Source organism: Pleurodeles waltl, chromosome 4_1 (assembly GCF_031143425.1).
Source record: "Pleurodeles waltl isolate 20211129_DDA chromosome 4_1, aPleWal1.hap1.20221129, whole genome shotgun sequence".
NCBI lineage: Eukaryota > Metazoa > Chordata > Amphibia > Caudata > Salamandridae > Pleurodeles > Pleurodeles waltl.
The window spans coordinates 659195800-659212584 of NC_090442.1; the positions used below are offsets into that span (position 1 = coordinate 659195800).

The 16785-nt window shown below is 41.1% G+C and overlaps 1 protein-coding gene across 1 annotated transcript in view; it reads left to right on the forward strand.

Moving 5' to 3' along the window:
- TBK1 (TANK binding kinase 1) overlaps positions 1–16785 on the forward strand; it is a 394952-nt gene that overhangs the window by 67201 nt on the left and 310966 nt on the right. The window contains exons 3-4 of the mRNA XM_069229127.1: positions 11957–12097; positions 16654–16783. Of these exons, the coding sequence (XP_069085228.1) occupies positions 11957–12097; positions 16654–16783 (271 nt within the window). The remainder of the gene's footprint in view (positions 1–11956; positions 12098–16653; positions 16784–16785) is intronic.

The window sequence follows — 16785 nt, forward strand, 5'->3', positions numbered from 1 at the left end:
TTCTCAAAGTGGTATTGTTGGAAATAGCCCTTTTTGCAGGGTTTTCCCAAACCTTTTGCCTTTTTCCTCCCATTATTTCAGATATTTTTGCTGGTTTATTGTCTTGGTGAACTTTACCACTGCTAACCAGTGCTAAAGTGCAAATGTTCCCTGTGTAAATTGTATTGGTGATTGGTTTATCCACGATTGGCATATTTGATGTATGGGTAAGTCCCTAGTAAAGTGCACTAGAGGTGCCCAGGGCCTGTAAATCAAATGCTACTAGTGGGCCTGCAGCATTGATTTTGCCACCTATGAGTAGCCCTGTCAGCATGTGTCAGACCTGCCACTGCAGTGTCTGTGTGAGTAGTTTTAAACTGCCAATTCGACCTGGCAAGTGTACCAACTTGCCAGGCCCAAACCTTCCCTTTTGCTACATGCAAGTCACCCCTAAGGTAGGCCCTAGGTAGCCCCGTTGCCAGGGTGCAGTGTATTTTAAAGGTAGGATATGTACTGGTGGTTTTTTATATGTCCTGATAGTGAAATACTGCCAAATTCGGTTTTCACTATTGTAAGGCCTATCTCTCTCTTAGGTTAACATGGGGACTGCCTTTGCATATCTTTTAAGTGCAGCTTCCTATTGAGAGAAGATAGAAATATGAAGTTTGTGGTCTCTGACCACACAATTTAAAACACACCTTTTAGTAGAGTTGGTTTTTAGATTGTCTGTTTCAAAATGCCACTTTTAGAAAGTGGGCATTTTCTTGCTTAATAATTCTGTCCCTCTGTCTGCCTGTGGAATCCAAGTCTGGGTCAGACGGACAGTTAGGCTATTTGTGAATTCCCTCGAGACAATGACAGAAAGAGAGCTGAGGTGTGTCCTGCATATCCTGATGAGTCTCCTGGGCTAGAGTGGGGAGGGAGGAGCTGACACCTGCACCTGAAAGGGCCATGCCTGTCCTCACACATTGCAGTCTCCGACCCCTCTCCCCCCTCACACGCACCCCTCCCCACCAGACTGTGTCTAGGGCCAGCCCTGGGCAAGGCAGGATCTTGTGAACAACAGAGACTTTCCTTTGAAGTTTGCCTACTTCAAAGGCAGAAATGAGTATAAGTGGACCCAAAACCCCAGACTTTTAGAACACTTCTGGATTAAGAGGAACCTCTCCCAAGGAGAAGAGCTGGAGGAAGAGTACTGCCCCTTTGCTGTGAGTGAGCTTTGCCTGGTTGGCTTGCAGTTGCTGCTTCTGCCTTAAAGAGGAAAGACTGGACCTTGCTGTGTATCCTGCTTATGAAGTTCTCCAAGGGCTTGGAGTAGAGCTTGCCTCCAGTTGGAAGTCTCAGGGACACCAACCAAAGACTTCAGATTCATCTGCCTACAACATTGGGAACTGTGTGTTTTGTGCTGCAACAGACTAAAAACTACCATGACTCTGTCAACAACTCTGCTGCCTGCTCCTTGACCTGGCAACGCCGCACTGCCCCAAATTGCACAGCAACACTGGTTTCACCGTTGCCGCCACCATCACCGAGCCACTGCTTGCACCGTGATCTGTGGGCCCGCACTCCGCATTGCCTTGCTCACACCACAGCCTTGGTATCTCATACGCCACCACTCTACGCTGACACTGGTGCTGCTACCTGCACAGTGGCCTGTGGCCATCGCTGGTGAGGTACTCAAAGCACCATCCCGTCCTGCACCGCAGCCCCGGTCCACCGACACCAGTGCCATTGGCTCAGGTTTCGTCAGCAGACGCCCCTGTCTGCACCATGTGCACTGCACAGAGCCCGCCCTGCATTGTTCCGCTGCCTTTGGCCTACCAGCGACAGCTCTTCAGCAACGACAACACTGCTGCTTGCACTGCGACCTGGAGACACCGCATGTCACGCCGTCCTGCTTCACCCCGCAGCCCTGGTCTCACCGACCCCGCAGGACGTCTGCACCGAGCTGCTGCCTGCACTGTAACCTGTGGGCATTGCAAGTTGCATTGTCCCGCTTGGCACTGCAGCCCTGACGCCATCAATGCCAGCACTCCTGAGTTTGTCATCAGCCTGGAGTTTGATCTGCAATGCATATGACTTTAAGGGCCCAACAACCCCTGCACCAACCTCCAGAACTGACTCCAGCAACACCGCACTCTGGATCTCATTGGGAGGATCACGATGCCCTGCATTTCCAAGGTACTGTTTGCGGGTCTTCCTGACACCGTAGTTGGACCGCGACCCTGCGGTCAGTCTGAACTGTTGGGTTTGTTGTTCACAACACCGTGATCGCCCCATACGGAGCTATCAACATCAGGGAACTGTATGTTTATGTTAATTCTTGCCAAATCCATATATTTATTATTATATGTTGGATTGTTCCCGTTTTTGTCTTGTTTTACACAGATAAATATTAGCTGCTATTTTTCTAAAACTGGTGTGGTGTCCTTTTGTAGTGTTTTCACTGTATTACTGGGTGTTGTGTGCAAATGCTTTACACATTGCTTCTAAGATAAGCCTGACTGCTCGTGCCAAGCTACCAATGGGCTGTGCAGGGTTTTCTGAGCTGGGTATCTCCCTTGCCCTGACTAGAGTGAGGGTCCCTACTTGGACAGGGTGCAAACCGACTGCCGACTAGGGACCCCATTTCTAACAGATATGTGTGCTCGAATTTTCCTCTGGAAATACAGTTGTAAATCCACGAAGGGCAACCACATACTTAAAATTGGAGTCTGAGTTGATTTAGCACATAATTGATACCTACAAGAACAATGTAATATTGCACTTCCATTGTACAGATTCTGTAATGCCTAGTGATCCCTGATAAATAACATACAAATAAATAAAGTAACTCATTGTTGTAGCTCAGATATAATAGGTAATATTCTTAATTCCAATTGTGGCTCCAGTGACCAGACTCATCGGAGGTTACACTTAAAAGATATAAAGTGCATGGTTAATTACACACTCCTACTTGTATGAAGTAGGGAAATGTAAAGATTGTTGGAGAAAAAAATATGAAATGAGAAAAGAACTGTGAGAGTGAAAGATGCGAATTGTGCCAAATTCATATAATCAATAATATAACCTTTGTTTATAATACACAGTGATTTACTGCTGTTAATCCATGAAATATAAATAAACCATGCATTGGAGGTCACAAATGCAAAGGAAATACTGGGACAAGTGTCCATATGTGCTCCAACATGTTCTAATAAGTGAGCGTCTATGCTTATATACAGTTTGTCCCAAATAAAGTAGTATATAATTAGGTTCAACATCTATTTGTTTAACAGTATACCAGTAGTAATACTGTGAACAATTCAATTTGTAATTACAAATTTGTAAGACTCAATAAACTTGAATTCCCAATTATCAGATTTAAATTCACTTTTGTTGCTGTTGGAACATTAGAGTGCATGTTTAACCGTAGATATACAACTATGTTGAATTTATCTGGGCAAAAGCAATAAAGTAACAGCAGAAGTTCAGGTATAGCACAAAGTTGATATAGATGTGTAAGTGTGCATGTGTGTGAACATTTATAACTGTAAACCTTTCAACAAAGAATCTTGTGGGGGAGGATTACATCTAAACAGGCAGGTATGTGTGAAGGGTCTTGACAGTAATCTGAAATCCAGATTGTATACAAACAAATGTCATTGAAATATTAATATCCAATGTGTATTACTAACTCCTCATCACTGTTCAGGCCAGCTGGCCATCTGGTATTGAGTTCAGTTATATAACGCTATTCAAGAACCCTTAGTTGTCTCTCCCTGTTTCCTCCTCTGATGTGTTTGTCAACCCTGTCTATGCCAAAGAATGTAAGTGAGTCACTGTCATTTTAGGTGGATGTACCAAAGTGACGTGCCACAGGATAATTTAGATCATTGTTTTTTATGTCACTTCTTGAGAGGCAATTTGGTGCTTCCAATGTACATAAATTTGCATGGACATTCTAAGGCATAAACATTGAAGTCTGATGTGTAGGTGATAAATTTGCTAATGATTTTTTTCTTGCCTGTAGAGAGTTCAAACGGTTTGCGATTTGTGCTGTTTTTGCATGCCTTACATGAGCTGCATTTGTAGAAGCCTTTCTGCTCTTTCACCCATGTGTTTGTTTGTTTTGGATTAGAGTATCTTTGGACAAGCATATCTCTAATAGATATGGCTTTCTATAGGTGATTTTCGGACAAGCCTCAATGTTCCCCCACCTATGATTGGGTCAGTTGTGATGAGATGCCAGTGTTTTTTAGGCAATTTATGATTCTGTAAGCTCCCCTCTCATAGGTGGTTATGAATCTGGGGCTGGGATTGTTTGTGTCACGTTTTCTAGAATTCTCTTTAAATAAGACACCCTCAGGTTGCATTGTTTTGGATTTTGTGGGGATAGCCGCATTCTCTAAAATTTTGTAGCATATCCTCTTGTTCTTTTTTTAATATGCATTTTTGGTGCTGCAGTTGCTTTGCGCTCTTAAGAGCTCCCTCCCTATAGGGGATGCTTCACTTGAGTGGGTTGAGATAATAGCTTGACATATGCAAAATGCTGTTACCAGCAGTTTCTTTTGTGTAGTGATACTCTTAAAGTATTCTCTTCCGTGTCAACAGCTATGTATAGAAATTCATTGTGGCCTTTGCTTATTTCGTAAATAAATCTTAGATTTGTTATTATTGGTTTATCCCTTCCCAGATGAGAAAGAGGTCAAGGTCGAAGTTCAAAAAATGATATGTTGCAAATGCATTCAGTAGGAATCATTTGCATCTAATTAAGTGGAGTTTCCACCATTGTAACATGTGGCCTGTAGAAATATTAAACCATTTGTTTTCAACAAACACACCAGTTAAAATGTTCTTTTCTGTAACGATTTCCTGCGGCCAATTATATAGCTATGGACCCTTTAAATCACTCGCCAGGATTATAAACGGAAAAAGAACCCCGTGTTTGGAGCCCATCACGGTATATGATGAAACTTACTTTGGTGATGGTAGTTCAAATATAATTGTTTTCGCGGACTTGCATTTTGCTCCACATTTGAAATTATAACACTAGTAAAAGAATTGATCTTCTAATATGGTGGTTCTTGTTGACCTCAGAGATGACTTGATTTTAAACACTGTGAAAGGATGAAACCGTCAGGTAAGTAAATTTCCTTTGCCCTTAAAGAAACAAAAAACAATGCGACTAGTTTAACTTCGAGGAGCACGCCCAGTTTTTTCTTTCACTTCGAAAGTTAAAACGAAACACTTCCATTTAATAAAACAAAAAAGCACAAGACCAAAAAAAAAACGCGGAAAAGCACGTTCTGTAGTCTCTTCCTGGAGAGTGCCTGTCCATAACCCGAGCTACACGTATAGAGTTGTTGCAAGAAATGAAACCGAAATTAGAATTCTTATCAGTGCGCTACAGCGTGGAAAAAGTTTACTCAAAGGCCAAATTAAGTCACGCGTTTCTTTTTCTGATGAGGCACATGTTGCGAGCTTTGGTCTTTTAAAGCTCTGGCATCTAGATTTTATTAATGACTGTTCAGTGTAACCCCGTTAAGGAGTAGTTTGTGTTAAATTCTGACAAATGTCTTACAAATATACATTCCACTATTATCACAAACTGCTTTTTATGCAACTTTAAACACGCTGTTGTGTGTCCAAACCTGAGGATTCCACATACGGGTTGGATTAGCGAATTACCATGGTTGAAGGATAGTGCAGATAGATGCCCATTTAGCAACGACTACCAAAACATTTGGGAAAATATTTTCAGTGCTTATAACACTTTGTACGCCAAAGGCACATACCCTGGTTCTTGCTGTGTTCAAGCAACAAAATATAACTTAGTAAATAGAGATCTGCTGTTGCTTAGTAATGCCGTGTTAGCCAAGGATGTCCATAAACATTATGCCAAGTTTGAACTCTTAGGCAGAGCGGTGAGGAAAAAAGAGGAACTAGACCTGAGGCTCAGTGGTTTGAATGCTGGCTTATAGGTTGTCCCAGGGGCAACAGTAATTAGTGTACTTCTGCAGGTGGCACATCTGTATTTTTTCCGTATGAGTTTTCATTGACATTTTCAGCAACTAAATAACTGCTTTGATCAATACCTTCTATCATCCTTCCAAAATTCTTAGTCCATTATATATCCGAATATATCCGAAAGTAAACTCACTTACCCTGGTCATTACATTCCCCCAAATGCAATAAGCATTAACATGCAATATAGATACCATGTGGGAGCCTCCAATGTGACCCAGTGAATTTCTGTTAATGGGGTCACCATGGGGCTGGGTTTGGTACACACTCCCCAGGCCTGTCGTACTTTCAGGTAGGCACATGTGGTGCAAATGTGTCCTAGCCTAGCGATTTGGTTTAGGCATGGGATCGGGCCTGCTTATCTGTTGACTGAGTAATCCAAGGTTTACAAATCTGATCATATTTTCTGGGGCAACCGCTTGCTTTGTAGACCTCATGCTCCATAATAGAGCAATGATCCGTTCTACTTCACCACTCGGGAAAGGAGGGGCCCGCTGCTGCATGTCGTTTTTGTGCTGTATGTCTTTTGGCGAAAGTGCAAACCATCTGTATAAGCTGCTGGTTTTGCAATGGGCCACTCCATTCCTCATGTAGTCCCAGCAGTGCCATTTTAGGGGTAAATAGGATGGGTCAGCTGAAAGCTTTCACTAGTGCACACGCCACCCACACTGAGAATTTTGTGTGACAGGACAATCCCAGGTTACGTGGAAGAACCTGCCCAATGTATTGGTGCAACAAGTGGAGGTCATGGGAGCCCCACTGCCTATCTGCCAAGCCTCCCTAGTTTCTAGAAGGTCCTACAGCTGTAGATTTCTGAAGCTTTGCCCAATGGCTCACTTTAGCAACACATGCAATATGTTGCAGCTCTGTTTTTTTATTTTTATAATTTGGGCAGCTATTATGAGAAATGTATGTATTAAGGGAAATGTGGAAGCTACATTTTGTGACATCATAGCAGTTAAGATGCAGCAGTCCATAATCTCTCCTTTGGTTCTCCTAAATGATAAAAAACATCTTTATGCTCCATGATCTGTCAAACTTTCCAGGCCTAAATGTTTTGCAGCCCAATCTGTTAACTTGCAGTTAAATGTGTAAAGAAGTGGAAGGCGTAGTCTACTAAGTAAGTTCTACTTAGTTGATTCCGTTTAGTACTGTGATTGCTAACACATTGCATTCATTTAGTATTAAGTGTAGCACAGAATGTAAGATATTTAACATCACAGCATTGGGCCTATATGCCAGTGGAGTTTACTAGTCCAGTGTTTGAGTACAGTCACTGAATGATTAGATGGGTGCTGCTGAGAAATGGGTAAAAAATGGCAGTGGAAATCTTGTCGACAGACTGGGTGAGTTGTACATACTTACAGAACTGGAGGAAGAAATGGCACAACTCTCTTCCTGGTGTTATGGTGGCCGAGCATTCCATAGTAGTGAGGTGCCACAGTTCTCCTATCCCCCTTTATTTTTATTTTTTTCTCTCAATGTGAGAAGCAAGTTAAAACCCCCCTGTGCTGAATTGTGGATTTTGTTGGGCAAGCCGTCAGTGGCAAAGATTTATAGGTCATTGTGGATTTATTTATTTATAGATATGTATGCGAGGAAGAGTGTCTTAAATGTAATACTTTGTTTTGTTTAGTGTCATTGAAGAATTGTGAGAGAATAGAGGATAGGGATTAATTAACTAGTAATGGCCAAGGAACATTTCACTTGCAAAGGTTTAGACCAGTTATAGCCTTTTGAGTTGAGTTTAGGGAGTATTAGGCATAGGATGTTTCAGTAATCCAAATAAGAAAGGGTGTAGGACAGTGTTTATTTATGTATGCAAGTACTGTGCTGTTCGAACAGGGAAATACTGCATTTAATGTTGACCTTCAACTCTGCAGGACATTGAGCAGCATTTCACATAGTTACTACCCATCAACAAGATGTTTACTGCCTTTTTAAAAGGTTGTAGCTGATTGATTTCTTGCGACATTTTTTCGTTCTAGATTCAAGGACCATGAAATGCAAATGATGGTGCTTTAAAAAAATGTGCATCTGAAATGAAAGTCAAGTTCAAATCAGGTTAAAAAAGTAATCTCTATAAACAGTACTGTGCACATTTAGCACTTTCATCGAACAGTTTTGTTTGTGATTGTGTTCACCTTAATTTGAGATTGTTTCCTAACAAGGAGACTTTATTTAGCTACGTCTGTCAAAACACATTGTTCCAGACTGATAGTCTCATAACTCGTGCTTTTATGGAGGGGATTTCAGGTGCCTTTGGTGGAAAACAGTGTTTTACTCAGCAGTCCAGTATGGACAAGGAAGCCTTTAGACCTCAAGGGTTTCACGGAGTCATCCACCATGCGTAGAACCAAGGACTGTTTTTTTTTCTCCTTTTTCGGTATTAGGACATCATTGCCACAAAACATAACCACTGTGAGTGAGACCACTTCAAAAAAATTGACTAAATTCTTCTGGTTCTCCCAATTCTGTATTTGTCATGCTACATTTTTAGGTTGCAGCCTACCACACAGTGTAGCTGTGTTGTATGCAAAAGACATTTTGGGGAGTTTTAGAAAATTGACCTGGTGAAGCATTCTGCCCATCGCTTGCCATTGGCTTTGTGATTTGTAACTCACATTTTTTTGCTTCTCATTTGTTGTCCTTATTTGCTTAGGCTGTCCAGTTTCAGTTTGTCCCGCCCGACGATAAAGCTGTGTTCACTGAATACTTCCACAAACTCCTTTTCTGTCAACAGGCATTTAAATCTCTATCTGGTAACATTTGGTGGGAGTTCAAAGACTGAGGTCGAATGTTAAGCTGGGTTCTGTGGGAGCCTGGTTATTTTTGCTTTCTGCTGACTTCAAAGTGACAACGTTTATAGGAAAGAGGAATGCAGTGTACTTTTTACATAGAGCCTGGTTGTGCCCTTTTTTTATTTTACACAGTCATCTCAAAAGGTATCTCGTTCTCAATCTGCACAAGACATTTGTACGTTTTTTGCAAAATAATTCTTCTTTGGTAAGTCATTTTGATTTGTGAAACTGCCTTTTTAGGAACAAAGTACAAAACAGCATTTCAGTCTCTGTGTCAACCTAACATATGGTGGTCTTGGGCAGTTTATACTGTTTCTGGCCCAGTCAAGCACAGGAAAAGATCTTTTCACAGGAAAGGGCCTACCATATTGTAACACAATTTAACAATGCTTGGCATTTAATTTGATTTATAAAGCATATGCTTTATTTATGACATCTGTGTCAACTTGTTTGGGAGAGTTGGATAATTTTAAAGTCACTTTTTATAAAAGCATATGCATGCCGTTTGAAACTGTGCCTTTTTCGGAAGACATACATTATTACTGTATATAAACAATTTCCTTATGTTACTTTTCAGGCACTAGGGCCATGATTTGAATGGTGCAGCAGGTGCAGTGGCACAGGGGCCAAAAGCTCTAGGAAACCCACTGAACACAGATTATTGCTATATCTTACCGCTAAGCAAGCAGTCACCATGCCGGCCCTACGGCCATGATTTAGATGGTGCTAGTTACAGGTGCAGTGGCACAGGGACCAAAAACTCTAGGAAACCCACTCTACACCGATTATTGCTATATGTCACCACTTAGCAAGCAGTCACAAGCACAGTTACCTTGCTAATCCACTCCACAGGGTTCTCCGGTTATTACATGAGGGCTGTTTGCAAATGTGAAACAGTATGGGTGGTGGTTCCACACACCACACAAAGCAGCACTGTAATGTGCACGGTCATCCTAATCACACTGATCTTCTCTGTAAAGTTCAGAATAGGTAAGTGGGTCATGTATAGAACGTGTTGATAAATATGAGTAGAAGTAACAGTTTCAGTTAATCAGTTCAGAGATAATCTGAATACAAACAGGTAACCTGTATTAAACTCCTTTTTGGCAGTCTACTCTGCGGCAGAGCGATAGACACACTTTGCAATTTATCCCCCTCTTTTAATAACTGAGCATTTTCCATGTAAAGTACAGTACTATCTCCTAGGAATTAGGTTACTTTATCGATCCTCCATTTTAATGGATCTTTTATGTGATAAACATATTTGATCAGTCAGTCTATTTTGTTTCTGTTTACGGTACTGTTGTGTGGGGATCTAAATTAATTTCACCTTTAGGAAGGCAATTTAAATCTTAAACCAAAAAGTTGATGTGTATTGAGAAATGTTATTAATGAAATAATAGTGAGGGGGGTTTCTTGAAGGGCTTTGCAGTTACAGGGGCCTGTCCAACTTTTCAGTCTGTGTGGGAAACTTTATAGCCAGAGCCTGGGGTAATAGTCGAATGAATGGCGCTGTCTGACGCGATAGCATGTTTTTTGATTTTTTTGTCAACTCAGTAAGAAAGGGGGTTTGCAGCTGTTGAATTTGGCATCTACTTCAGTTGTTCAGTGTTGCTCGTTATTGTTGACGTACTTTCCGTTGAAGTCCACCGCACAAAAACATATTCAAAGATTGAGTGACCTTAATTGTAGTATAGTGGTTTTTCATTTGTTCTTGAACATCTCGGGTTGGGGTCATTGAGGTTTTCCCTACCTGAGTAGATCTGAAGTACTTACCTAGAATATTGCGTTCAGCTATGAAATGTTTGAGTTTTGTTTATTGGTGGGTTAGTGGTGCGTTTAGGCTGATAGGCTAAGTGGGTGGATAAATGAATTGATGCGTTTTTCAGAGGATGGCGATGGGTGGCTAAAAAGTTGGTTTGAGGAATTGGAGGGATGAGTGAGTGAATGGTTGAGTCTGGTGGACAGAGGAATGAGTGTGGATGAGTGATTGAATGGTCAGGGATATGACTTGGTATATGGCCAAACATTTATGTGAAAGTGTGTGTTTTAATGGGTGTGTGACCAGTTGTGTGAAAGTGAAAATGAGTAAATTGAATATAGATTGGGAAGTGTTGCTGGATAGATGTATAAATGGTTGAGTGGGTGATAAAAGAGTAAGTGTTGACCAGTGTTTGGGTTTTGAGAATAATTAGATGAATAGATGGAAGGCTGGCCAGATGAGTGGATTGGTTGAGTGAGTATATTGTACTTAGTAAGTGGGTGTATGCATGGATAGATAATAGAGTTACTGGCTCTGTGAATGGGTCAATGAATATGTGCCCCAGTCCCACCTACATCTATACTTGCCTCTCTGAAGGGACAATTAAAAGGCACTGGTGGTAACGTCTGGCGAAGAAGGGAGTGTGGGATCTGTGCTACAATGAAGGTGGTGGTGGGTGGGAAAGCACTTGGGCAAGGAGTGCTGGAATGGTTAATTTCAACGAATGGTAAGAGAGGTCATAGCAACCATTAGAAACCTTACTACAAATGAGCTAGGAAAGTGACTTCAGCTGAGGACATTCTTTATATACTTTGTGTGGGGCAAGGGGCTCCTTTTGTGTAAAAGTGAATCGTGTCCCATGTTTAGAGCAGTGCACACTACTGAGCATTCCTTGTGGGTCATCATAGTACGACTGTCTCTTTCTTGATGAATATTGTATACTTAGTTCCACATTTTCAGCCACTTTGTATATTTATGATTGTTCTTTTGGATTGTTCTGCCATGTTATTGATGTATTATATACTCCTTTATTGTACTTTTCTCCTTCAGATTGCTTCATTATTTTTCCCCTATTATTTGCCCTTATGTATTCAGTTGCTAAGCACTCTGATGCCCTGTGGGCCTGGTTTGTGCTTTATGAAACTACATATTTATAAATAAAACAAACTTACTGCCTCGTGCAATCCTTCTGTCTGGAAATACATAATTTCTTATAAAACAGTTGTTTGATAATTTAGAAACTGTTCTATTGCTATAGAGAACATAGCATTTCAGCCTGAACTTGTCTCTTAGCTGACATGTCTATCTAAGTGGGACATGCAGGTAAACACTACTTGTTTTCAATGTTGCTCTTTTGCACTACACATTGTTATGTTTGTGTTTTTAACATTGTCTTTCAATTTTCAAGAAAACTGGCGACTTGTACGCTGTGAAGGTGTTCAACAGCATGAGCTTCTTGCGTCCCCATGATGTTCAAGACAGGGAGTTTGAAGTGTTAAAGAAACTGAATCACAAGAATATAGTCAAGCTCTTCGCTATTGAAGAGGAGGTGAGTAGTTTCTATTTGTTCATGAACTGCATTGGAACAGGTTCACTAAGGACAGGGAAACCAAGTTTATTTGATACTTTTCAAATGTAAATTGTCACCAGGGATTTTTGCAAGTCCTCCACTTCTTGATTAATTTGTGGCATTGCTTGTGTAAACAAATTTACTCTCAGGATTTCTCACGTGTTTTTTTTTTGGTTAGGTTTTTCTTATCCTCAGACTGTGTTTGTTCTTCGTATACAAAGCCCTTCCTTTTTAGTTTCTAAACAGGTGAGTTATTTATAAAGCTATTCTTCCCAAGAGTAGAACACCTTTTTTAAGAGCTTACTTTATGAATTATTACACCTTTTATATGTTTCTCGTGATAGATTGCCCACGTTTACACATCTTCTTATAGACAGAGACTGTCTACAAGGTAAACGGCAGTGGCTGATACTTACAGTGTTGGATGTGTGGGTTCACAAAGAGTAAAGAAAGCCCACAACAAAGTGGTGAGGGGACAGGGAAATGGCTGCTAAGGGACAAAAAGGCAGGTGGCCACAAAGGGGTAGATGGACAGTAGTAAAGATCAAAAGGTGCAGAGCAAGGCTGTAGGGGGAATCACTTTGAACCTGAGGCAAGTGAACACAGTACTTGAAACAAAAAGCAGATCACCAGTGAAGCCAGCACAGCTTGGTGTCAATTTTCACTTCTGAAAAAAGTGAAATCTTTCCTCTTGAATATAGATTTTAGAAAAACTGTGCATCTTCTGGTGCTCAACTCCACTGCTTACTATTTTATCCCCCTACAAAGGCATACCACTCACCTTGACATACTTTACCTTAGGTGTAAACAAATTTAACCGTACCACTTTATTGCTGAATGAATCTCACAGACTCACCTTCCTGCCAAGACCAATAGAATAACCTAATAGTTCATACCCAACTTACCTTTGCAGGCAACTAACCACCTCAGGTGGTCTGCGCTTTCCCATGGCCAGGACTTCACCTAACTGGCGCCGAAAATGTGAACCAAATTAAAAAACAGAAGGTACTGATATGGAGCAATGTTTCAGACAAAATAATAACTGCCTCAACCCTTCTACAGTTGAGAAAGCAGCTGAGACTCATCTGTTCAAGCAATAAAATACCCTACCCTATAGGAACTCTGTTAAACTGCCTCTGTGTAAACGACCTTGATCATACACACAACTTCTCACCCCGAGCTATTTTTGCACTTTATAAATACCCTTACGTACATACGTGTATACAAACATACACATCCTAATTAGAGGCCACTGAAACTGAGGCGCAAGGAAGTGATAGGCCCTAGATACCTTGTGCTCATTTTAAGCCCAAATAATAGGCCAAGGCACCTTGTCACGGGTTTGATGTTGTAGAGGGAGGGCCACTAGATAAGACTGGTAGAGAGCATGGGCTTCCTTAACTTGAGGAACCGGGTGGAGAGCGGACATTCAGCAGGTTTGCCAGAAGCCTTGCCTTGCCATGCCTTGACGAATGGGTGACTACAAGGGAATACCCTACCCCCTCCTTCCAGATGCTTATATGGAATTCCCTACTAGGGAAATCAAGAACTATTATAGCACTTTATAGCTGAGTAATTTCTCCGCTTAAATGCATGAGTGTGTGTAAATACTATCCTCAAAGATACCCTCAATTTAGGTGCAGATGTTACTGTCCTGGTTACTTCTAAGTTCAGAGGACCAGCCCAAGGCACCATTCTTCCCTGCCCCACCCACGTCCAGCTGAGGTCCCCAAATTGATGCCAACCAATGCTTTAATAGTAAATAAATACAATTAAAATAAAAAGAAAAGTGCAGAGGGCGAACGTTTTTCTTAGTGCCTGCTTCTCGGCCTGTCAATTGACTTGGTTGCTGTATACCAACATTTTTCATTCCACCTCCTGCCTCCTTCTGTCACCACCCTGCACTCCTTTCCCTTTTCACTCATTCTAAATGGCTATTTTCCATCATTTTCTCCCTTTATTGGATTTAGAAGGGCGTGGTAGTGCACCTGTCCCCTCACCACCAGAAAAAGAGCTTAAAGAAGCACCCACATGTTGCCCTTTCTTTCTACAAGCTTTGGTTTGGGCAGAATGTCTTTGTCTCCAAAGAAAAACTGCTTAATTTTCCTTTGGATGTCAAACCACATAAAGTCTATCGGTCAGTTTGTTCATTGAGAAAAGCTATGTTGAATGCCATAGGTATCACCTGTCTATTATGAAAAGGTCCAACAGAGACCGTAGGCCTGACTTATTTGTTGTGGAAATTCTACTGTGGAAAACGTGTTAAAACCAAAAGACTTTTAAAAAGGTTGGTTGGTATTACATTGAGTTAAAACCTGTACAGTTATTTGGTTAAATGGAAGTTCAGGTTATCGTAGTAGCCAAGGATTTTGTTTTTGTTTACCTTCTTCTAACAAACACTCTGAGTAGAAGACTGTAGATGATGTGCACAGTGAGAATCTTTTTAGGCCCTTCTAGCCATTGACTGTTGCCCTCTATCATGTGAAAGAAATGAGTGCACCTCAGTGCCAGGGTTGGTAGGCCAGTTCTTTTTGTTGCATTTTTCTCCTTTTAGTATGCCCCCTTTAAATCCTTTCCTTTTTCATTGTTTGTTTTATAAAAGTGCCTGGTAGCACCCTAGGAGGATCCACTTGCTCGTTCATTTCATCAGCAGTTTTCCCGATCCCACAGAGCCACTGCTTCTGAAGAGGGCAGCTCGCTTGGAATGATACTGCCTATGTTGAATGATAGTTTTACTTATCCAAGATTGCCACCTCGTTTAGAAGCAACACGCCAGTTACCTTGTCTCAGTTAGAATAGTGATGAACCGACCATAATCCCATTCCAGGATGACCCCTCACTTCGATGTATACACTAGTTTGTCATCTTGGACTAGTATTGTGCATTTCACAGGGGTCTGCCTGCATATGGCTGACACATTTGGAAGCAGTGATGGAATTTCATAACATTGACAGCTGCTCATGTCTCTTTTTTTATTGCAACCATATGCCCACCCATTTAGGCAGCATTTTTTCTACATTTTATTTGATCTTTCATACGGGTGCCATATTTGTGTGATTTATTGTGGATAAGTGATTTGATGAATGCAGTAATGAGTCAGTGCATGGATGAATGAAGGCATTTGAGCAAGGATGAGTGATCGTATGTATTCATGATAAGTTGAGTGCCTAAACTCATCAATGACTGAAAAGGCACTTTTTAGTATCTGCTGAAGTGAATATATTGGTTTTGCCAGGGCTTGTTCTCGCATTCTATCCTACTCCTTTCTCACCTCTTTTGCTCTGGGCTAACTTCTGATGGTGAAAAATATGGTGAAAGCCATTCTGCTCCTTGAAGTATCCCTTACAGCTTCTTTGGAGTTTGTTCAGAAAACAGCAGTAGGTGTCTGACCAGTTCAGAGTATTAGTAGACATTGAATCAATTTGTCTCAATCAAGAACGTGAAAATAGAGACATTCTGTAATGATGATAATATTAAGTCTATATGTAAGGCGGGGCACACAATGAATTGACGTTTAGAGAACAGGCTTTCTTAAAATCCGGGTAGTAATGCTCCTTATTTTGGTGACCTCAGTAGAATTGAAAGACTGACTAACTGTTGTGTGGACTTGAATTTATAATCTGCAGACACACAAATCTTTGCAACAGGTGCTCAAGCCACTGAGCTGCCGCTGGTTTACCAATATTGCAAGCGTCGTGCTAAGGTTACTATAGTGCTTAGATAGAAATGGCAGCAGCATGTTTACCTTGGCAAGTTCATGGGGAGTATTGAATTAGTTGCTGCTGCTTCCGTTTCATTTTGAATAACAGGGGAAATGTGACGAAAGCCTGATTGTTCTGTTTGTGCAACGCGGAGAATGTGCTCCTCTAGGAGTGACTCTTATTGGCTATATTGCACCAATGAACACTTTTTTTTGTTTTTTTGTTTTTGCAAACGTGTTTTTCGGGGTATGTACAATCTAATGGGCCATCCACAGACTTTCTCTCTATCTTGCTCTGCCATGACCCTTCCACCACCCCCAGACACAAAGACATACACAAATGCTTTTCGCGATTTTTATGATTTTCTTTACCTGCTTCTAATAGTGTTACGCTTTTATTATTATAAAATTTTTTGTGTTATCCATATCCCGGAAAATAACTTACTGCAATCCTTTGGAGACTCAGTGGTGGTTAGGATTAAATACCTCTGCGTGCACACAGACATGCTCTGCCCCTTGCTCCCCCTCTATCAGTATAGTATCTCTTTCTCTTTGTATGATTCATATCCTCTGCCTCACAGACTTTGCTTTTAAACACTAGCCTTGTTTTGGCAGAATCACTTTCTGATGCGTCTTATTGGTTGCTTCTGTGGAACTCTGAAATACACACTTACCTACTGGTGCAAGATTTCAGCACTTAATGTCCATTTCCGAAAACCTGCTCATAAACTTATACTCGGTCAAATTGTACAACTCTTCAGCAATAAACCATTGTTACCATCATATTTAACACATCACTGAGTGACAAATTGTTGATTTTCTTTTTCCCATTCAGACAGCCACACGACACAAGGTTCTTGTGATGGAGTACTGCCCGTGTGCCAGTTTATACACCGTCTTAGAGGAATCATCCAATGCTTATGGATTGCCAGAGTCTGAGTTCTTAATTGTCTTAAAAGATGTTGGT